The sequence below is a fragment of the Gigantopelta aegis genome, chromosome 8 (assembly GCF_016097555.1).
Source record: "Gigantopelta aegis isolate Gae_Host chromosome 8, Gae_host_genome, whole genome shotgun sequence".
In the NCBI taxonomy this organism is placed as follows: domain Eukaryota; kingdom Metazoa; phylum Mollusca; class Gastropoda; order Neomphalida; family Peltospiridae; genus Gigantopelta; species Gigantopelta aegis.
Genome location: NC_054706.1, coordinates 6,575,074 through 6,584,170, shown reverse-complemented (window position 1 = coordinate 6,584,170; position 9,097 = coordinate 6,575,074). Strand labels below are relative to the sequence as shown.

The window sequence follows — 9,097 nt, the reverse complement described above, 5'->3', positions numbered from 1 at the left end:
GTGTTAGTCCAGTCAAAATCTAATTAAAAACTATAAAAATTTTCTCTTTGAAGTAACCACTACCAGATGTCTTTTTACAATACAGATCTTGTTTAAATCAAACCTAAAACCAACAAAGGAACGTCAGAGCAGAGTTCAACCAGACCGAGTAGAAAAACACTCTCTAAACTGGTTTATGCGATTCAAGGTAAACCAAATGGCCACGTCGAGAACCAATCAAATAGTTCTCGAACGTTAGCCGTTTAAGAGAAGCTTTCATTCTGGCTCACCATCACCAGTTCCAGGAGAGTATGTTTTAGCTCGCTTTAACATGTAAATTAAAACAAAAACACTAACAACAACAACAACAACAACAAAAAACGTTCTACAAGGATTAAGTATCAATGTTTAATATGGTAATGTCTCATAGCGGTAATCTAAGTTCGAAGAACAATTAATCATTGTCCTTAATTTATTTCACGGCGAGATCAGGGCCCGTACTTATAAAACGTTTAGAGTCCAGACTCATTCTCTAATGACGTCACACGCATACAATTTGTATGGCGTTGCCATAACATTAGTGTCTCAGACTATATTACAGTCTCGAGTCTAGACTCTAAACGTTTTATAAGCACCAAGCCTGGAGTAAATTTTACATATATCGTCCAAATAATACGCACACTGTCGTCAACAAGCCTAAAATGAACACGCAGAAACAAATGTTATCCAGTGTCCTGCTGACATGCTTCCACTTTAGTGGTGACGTCAGACTCTTCTGCCAAGAGGTTTCCGTGGTTTCATCCAGTTTAGTATCAGTTTTTACACGCCACTGAAAAAACAAAACTAAACGTACGCACCACGTCGGCACAGGGTGAACGCTGGCATCTCGGTGGAATAAGCGAAGGGAGATAATCGCCAAAAACACATAGATGGCGTTCAGACCGGTCATGGCTCCAACGAACACGGCAAGTATGGACGTCGTATCCGCAGTCTTTGGCAACTCCTCGGTGACGAAACTCAGCAGAACCGTGTACGTGAGAAGACCTGTTATGGAGAAGGATATTTTCTCTCCCGATTCTGCAGACACGACAAAGACGAAGATGTTCAGAAAAGCCTGGATGAAGACAGAGAGCAAAACACTGAGGATCAAACCAGACGTCTTCCTGTCCAGAGTCATAGACACCACCACAAAGGAAAATTCAAAGTTTGAATATAGACGTATTTCGCGGACAGCTGTTGTGTTCACCAACTCCCATTCGTTGCTTTTTTTGAATGCATCCAGCGCGATGGAGTCAATTCGAGGATACAAATCTACCGCAGCGGCAGCATCAGACGATATGAAGAATTCTATTCTGCACGTCTGAGTATCAAATGGGAACATGGTCACGTCCATACTGCAGTAGGTTTCAATGTCATCTCCAGGATACCAGACGACCATCCCAGTATTGTATACATTCACGCTATATTCTGGAGAGAAAATCTCTTTAAAGTCCACAGCATTCTTGACAGATATGGAAGGTCTCCATATGTTTTTTAGATCTGGTTTAATATGGTACGCTCCGCCGTAAAGACTGGCATTCCACGTCAGGAATTCATCTTGCCAGACTAGTTCTAAGTAACCGGAAGTCTTCAGTGTCTGGGATGACTCGGCGTACCCGTTTATGGACGAGAGGAAATATTTCATATAAACTTTGGTTGTTGTTGTTTGTTGCTGAACAGGTCTGATTCTCGGGTTATTCGTCTCTACAATATCCATATAGACCTGTTGTACGTCTGAACTTAGCTGACATCTTGAAAGTGTTATTTGTAGGAGAAGAAAACAAGTGATCTTAAGATTTACTGAGAGATACATCCTGCAACGACAATCGGCTACAATGCATCTGATGCGGTAATGAGTGGCGTTCTTTTGTGGTGATGGTGGATTAAATATACAGGAAGCACGACACTGAGTCGATAAGCATGCTCTGGGTTTCTCACAGATAACAAATAATCGAATTACTCAAAGGGCCATGTCAATGATCCTATTGGTAAGCGTGTTTGCTCCATCAATTGGATTGGAACGTACACGGAATGATTTCTTGAACGACACCGCACAGTAGTGTTACAGTATAGGGGTAGTCGGCGCCCCGTGGGAGACTAGCATCTGGTAATTACAAACATACCAGTCAACCAATAAGAGAAGAAACCCGCTACTGCCACACAGATTCAGTAATTAGTTTTCAAAGATAGAGCAGTAAATATCACGGTATTATATAGGCCTACAATTACTTGAAATAACAATTTATGAAAGAAAATGAATGTTGGTTTTCAGGGACACACGTACCCGTTATTGAAACTGGTGATCAAACTTCACTTCAGTTGTGTTTTGTTGTTGTTGTTGTTGTATGTTTGCTATTTGTTTTTATTTATTTTTATTTTTTTATTATTATTTTAAAAATCATACTTTGGGTGCTCGTAAATTATAATAAGTGAATTAACGACCAGTACACAAATGTCTTCTGTTTTGTTAGGATATGATAATTTCAGTTTTACTGATAATATTTGCTTGAGTCGGAGCTATTGTGTGAGCTAAAGCCTCCCCCATGCTCCTGCTCCCCCCCCCCCCCCCCCCGTGCCAGTATAAAGCTTTAACACAAATTATATAAGGCATTCGCAGTGACTGTTCTAATCAAAACGTACATTACCCTGGATACGAAATGACTCTGGCTCGTGTAATGTCTGCTAAATCTGAACAACAAAACCGTTATCTGTGATCAAAACCTTGTCTTTGCACAATGCAGAGTCGAATGGGTATTTGGCAAAATAGTGGTTGAATGTATATCTAGTGCTTCGTTTATAGGACAGCCACTGCCGAGGTGATCCTTTACTGGACAATGAATCCTTCCTGCACCACCACAAAGAGGACTGCCACTGTCAGACTAGTTTACTAAATCAAAATTAGCCCAGGACTAAGCTCCTTGGAATAAATATAGCTGTGATATACACCCATATGAATCTCAGTCAATGGTGATATCAGGTGGTCGCGAAAGTTAAACATATGCTGCCTCACCTGTGGCACCCGTCATGAGTACTACCACCACAGCTGTTGAAGTCCGTCACTTCATCGGATTTTAGTCAGTGTCACTGACGTTCTAATATTTAAAGACACGAAATTCATAATTTCCTCGAAGGATTAGGCACCCAAATCAGGCCCTCAAACATAGCGGATCCTAATTTCAAACACAATCCGTCGGCCCTATGTGGGGTGTTTACTGTCAGTTACATAACATTTTCAAACCATGTCTCATTTTTATTCCTAAACTAAATACAGCCAATTATGGTCATTATCTTCTACTATGTATGCTTTTTATGTAATTAGATATTTACAAAGAGAAAAGTCTCAAATTTTTTGTGAATTTACGGCATGATGGTAGTAAAAGAAGAAAGATGTTTACAAGAGCGTTACGTACTTTTAGAAGAAAACTATGTAGCGTTACAAAACGTTATTTGGAGTAGGCTACGGTTGGGAGTTGTTTTGAGTTTCATAATCAGTTATCGTTTAGGCAATAAGTGGTTTGCATTAACCGATCAACTTTCGATTATACAATCGGTTAAAATGATATGAACTTAAAGGGACATACACTAGTTTAAAAACACTAAGGCATAGTTTTGACTATTATAGCCGTTTTTGATAACTGAAGTCATACTTTACTTAGATTTTATGGTTTAGATTATCAATTTTCTGTACATTCGAAGTGTTTTTGGCCTTCCTGGTGTTTTTAATATCACAAAATGCATTTATCATATTTTTAATTACGTGCGTCTAAGAAGTAACAGTTATGGAGTCGAGTTTTAGTCTATTTTTAGAGGGTATTTCACCATTTCAAAGTCACAGACTCGTGTTTCACTCAATTGTAACTTTATCCAAATATGTTACAGGTTTGTAGATTAAATAAACTTAGTGTTCATTTCCACGGGTTGAAACTATAGGGTCTGTCCCTTTAAGAACTATTTGAAGTAGGCCTATTAAGACTACGCACCTGTGGTAGTACTCATCGGGATTGATTCTACAAATCCCTAATTTTACTTTAATACCTATTTAATAGCTAGTGCACCACGACTGGTATATCAAAGTCCGTGGTATGTGCTATCCTATCTGTGGGATAGTACATATAAAAGTTCCCTTACTATTAATGGACTTTTTTTTAGCAGGTTTTCTCTCTAAGACTATATCTCAAAATTACCAAATGTTTGACATCCAACAGCCGATGATTAATAAATCAATGTACTCTAGTGGTGTCGTTGAACAAAATAAACGTTTTTCTTTAGTTAATATGCAAACAAACCTAAATCCCAGAATATTACACCGATTTAATCATCTAAACTGTGGGAACAAAATTACATACGGTTAACATACTCCGCTACAATCGATTATAAAATGTTATATTTAATCATCTAAACTGTGGGAATAAAATTACATACGGTTAACATACTCCGCTACAATCGATTATAAAATGTTATATTTAATCATCACAAACTGTGGGAACAAAATTACATAAGGTTAACATACTCCGCTACAATCGATTATAAAATGTTATATTTAATCATCTAAACTGTGGGAACAAAATTACATACGGTTAACATACTCCGCTACAATCGATTATAAAATGTTATATTTAATCATCACAAACTGTGGGAACAAAATTACATAAGGTTAACATACTCCGCTACAATCGATTATAAAATGTTTTATCTCGCCTTCATGTAAAATTCCTTAATCTCATTGGTTGTTTGCCGTTGGACATATCCTTTATACCCCTGTGGGCGGAGCCAAATTCCAACAGTTTCCAGCCACCCCAGTTAATGCTAAAGCAATAATCCGATTATAAATATCATTGATAATCAATCAAGTATACATAATTAATTTTATTTTTACTATAAAATACACTATTTCAATACTTTTTAAAGCTGCAAACGGTCGTGGTGTTATTGTATTAATGCGCGATTATTTTAATTTTTTTACTACATACATTTCTGATAAAAAAAAAGAAGTTTTTTTAATTTTTTATTATTAATATCTGTTTCAGACAATTTCGAATTACAAACATTTGAAGTTAAAAACTCGTTTATCGATGGAACTATTTTACGTCACTGGCAAGTGGTTTCGTTCGTGTCCGCGTGGTACGGCTCCGTTAATAAATTATTGTCTGGCGTTATTTTGATTATTTGGCTATATGGTTTAACATGTCGGCAAGATAAATTCGTTGTAGAAGCATCTCTCGGGGTATATGGCTTTTGATGTACCCTCTGTGTGCTCTTTTACCCCCTCGCCTTCGGCTCGGGGTAAAAGAACACACAAAGGGTACATCAAAAGCCATATACCCCTCGTGATGCTTCTACAACTTATAATATTCAATCATCACATCGGTAGAGCATATTCGATACATGTTTTATTATAAGCGATCATTGGAAGATCACTAGTCAAGTCTGTGGGATAAAATACGTTTTTTTCCTCACAAAAGTATTGAATGACCCTGTTACAGACGAGTACACTAAATATTGAATGACCCTGTTACAGACGAGTACACTAAGTATTGAATGACCCTGTTACAGACGGGTACACTAAATATTGAATGACCCTGTTACAGACGAGTACACTAAGTATTGAATGACCCTGTTACAGACGAGTACACTAAGTATTGAATGACCCTGTTACAGACGAGTACACTAAATATTGAATGACCCTGTTACAGACGGGTACACTAAGTATTGAATGACCCTGTTACAGACGAGTACACTAAGTATTGAATGACCCTGTTACAGACGGGTACACTAAGTATTGAATGACCCTGTTACAGACGAGTACACTAAGTATTGAATGACCCTGTTACAGACGGGTACACTAAATATTGAATGACCCTGTTACAGACGGGTACACTAAATCTTTAACTGCTGTGAACCGAACAGCTATATATTGATCAATGGATGGAATATCGGAATATCCCAGCGACCCATGTATACCATAATTCCGTTCACGGTTTAATCTCATGCAGGTAGTTGCATTGCAGGAACGTATACCCCATCAATCGATGCCGCAATTATTATATAGCTATAGCTGGACTATATACCAATAAATCAATACTTGAGTGGCACCGTGTAATTATGTGTGAGAGCTATACACTGAAATCCAATATGCAATAATTGTGTTGTCATTCATCGCAGGTCATGTGAAACGATCGTAGTCGTTTGCTCATTTACAACATCCATTACAGAAACCAAACTCACGAATAAATATTGGGAAGCGCTTTAAAATTATCAGTAATATGTAAAAAAAAAAAAAAACCCACCCCAAAACCCCCAACAACATACAAACAAACTAAACAAAAACAAAAACAAAAGAGAAAAGAGAAAAAAAGAAAGAAAAAAAAAAGAAAGGAAGAAAAAACAAAAACAAAACAACATTGCAGGACTGCATCCATGGGTTTAAAGACATGTAAGTAATATAAACGACAAAACAGTTTTCTGTAATACAAACCGCATCCATGGGTTTAAACACATGTAAGTAATATAAACGACAAAACAGTTTTCTGTAATACAAACCGCATCCATGGGTTTAAAGACATGTAAGTAATATAAACGACAAAACAGTTTTCTGTCATACAAACCGCATCCATGGGTTTAAACACATGTAAGTAATATAAACGACAAAACAGTTTTCTGTAATACAAACCGCACCTCTACACATGACTGAGTGAAAGATAATACTTCTATTAATCTTCCATGAACAAGAAAAAAAAAGAGTTAAAGTTTGTTTTGTTTAACGACACCACTAATCATCGGCTGTTGGATGTCAAACATTTGGTATTTCTGACTCGTAGTCATCAGAGAAAACCCGCTACATTTTTCGTATGCATCAAAGGATCTTTTATATGCACTTTCCCACAGACAGGAAGGCACATACCACGGCCGTTGACCAATGGGCGTCTTAGCTCAGAACAGGGGAGATAATAAAACAGGTGGCGCGTCACTCGTCAGGGTCCAACAAACTCGGACAATAGCTGTATTTTTTTTCATTGCTTTGTCATTCTTTGTTATACCACGATCATAACGGACCAAAACCTTATGGGCTCTGTACATGACGTTCCTATACAGCACGGTTCTGCACAGGACGGTCTATAGTATACGCTGCAGTGAACGGTTACCAGTCGTTACCAGTTGACGTTTGTGGTGCACTGGTTGGAAGAACAACCCCCCCCCCCCCCAAACAATCAGTTGAATGGATCCATCGGGGTGATTCGATACTGCGACGCACGCACCTCAAGCGAGGACTCAACCGACTGAGCTAAATCCCCAACCCACATGAAAATGAAATAATGAGCTTCACGAATTATGGGATTTTAAAGGAAGAATCATGCAAGGTTTTTGGACTGGTATGCCTATTCAACGATATTTAATGCACATTATTGCAAATTATTAACAATTATTACCCATATGGTTAAAAATATCTTGGTACATATCAAAGTGATACGTCCCACTACAATGCCAAGTGGGACGTAACACTTTTGACGTCACACGATGACGTCATCAATCGGCGCACTACAACCTTACAAGTTACAGGCCCCGTGCTTATAAACCTTAAAGTCTAGATTTTAATAAAGTCCAGACTTTAACGTCATGGCAACGTCATTCAAATAGCATTACGTTAAAGTCTGGACTTTAACAAAGTTTAGACTTTAAGTTTTATAAGCACGGACCCAGGAACGTCAACGAAACGAGATGAGTGATATAAATTAAGATCGATTATGGGTAATAAATAGGATATTAAACTCGCTACCATTTCGTATCATGTTTATGTCCCGAGTGAAATAATTTTTATTGTCACGAGCTTTTATGTACGGGCATAGCCATTTTTCTCCATCCCACTGAATCCGCCCTCTGGTGAGCAGGTATAGTTATACGTACGTCATACTTAACGCGGAACATCGGGTTTGACAAATAATTAACCGACAGGCTTTATTACTGTAAATAATTCTGTAATAGTATTGGTTAAGTAGACTGTCCCATCTAAAATTACTGAACTGACCCATCACAAAAAAGAAAATGATCATTTGGTTATCGTGGGTGATCGTTTTTTGCTCGTATGCATTATTTTACCTTTGGATTTTTACAGAGGAAAAAATACTAAAACTCCAGTTTGTTCTGTTAATACACATTATGTTTGGTTAAATACTTCATTAAATAACCTGGGCATTTAGGCTATGTTGTTTCACAAGGCAGGCAAATCAAAGCGAAGTGCCTTGCCTTAAACTGCGTTTGTTTACCCTGGACCATTACACTAGTATTTTACAGCAGTCTTGAATAATCATGTTTAAAAAAAAAAAATTACACGTTTTTCATTTGTTAACCTGTCAGAATATGTTGGTGGTTCAGGTATGCATCTTTCCAACACATAAGGCTAATATTGTTCCTTTAAGTAGTTTCGCCCTCAAAATAAATTGAGTAATATTTCTTACGTTAAATAATATTACATGAACTTCCATATGTGCATTCAGATGTCCCTAATTGTTTATGGAAGATTGATGGCTATAGAAGCAATGTTGTTGTTTGTTTGTTGTTTTGTTTGCGTCTGTATAAAGTGACAGTCCTCCTACAGATGGAGTTGGAACTATACTACGGTTAAGTTCAGCTCTCCTATGCAGGCAGAATACTTGATAGTGAGTTATGGCTGCACACCTTCATGACTCTCATAACTACCTTTGGAACCAGTCTTGTGCAGATATACGATACTAGATATACTATAATGTGGCAAATTCGTAATCGTTACGTATTATACGACTTCTATTGTACACTTTAAACATATTATGTTTTGTTTGGCGTATAATATCGACAGTTTTGTTAGGACCCTCCCCCCCACCCCCTAATTATTCCTTTAAGCTTAGAGAGCAAAGTATCTTTGTTTTTATATGAGTTTTAGGATCATTTAGTTTCCAATTTCATGCCAGTTCATCGGATCCCCTTTGACGCAAACAGACCTAGCTTTATTTTTATTTGGTGAGTAGGTTTGAAATTGCATGTATGTTTAACAGATGGGAATTTAATACCAACCAACGAACATAAGAGGAAATTACATCAGAAAAAA

General features: G+C 37.5%; 1 protein-coding gene across 1 annotated transcript; it reads right to left on the bottom strand.

The window, feature by feature from the left end:
* Nucleotides 1–587: 587 nt before the first annotated feature.
* On the bottom strand, nt 588–2,584 carry LOC121379311 (neuronal acetylcholine receptor subunit alpha-7-like). The gene has a single exon (XM_041507875.1). It carries the CDS (start codon nt 1,829–1,831, stop codon nt 632–634), a length of 1,200 nt encoding a protein of 399 aa, XP_041363809.1. The 5' UTR covers nt 1,832–2,584; the 3' UTR covers nt 588–631.
* Nucleotides 2,585–9,097: the final 6,513 nt, after the last annotated feature.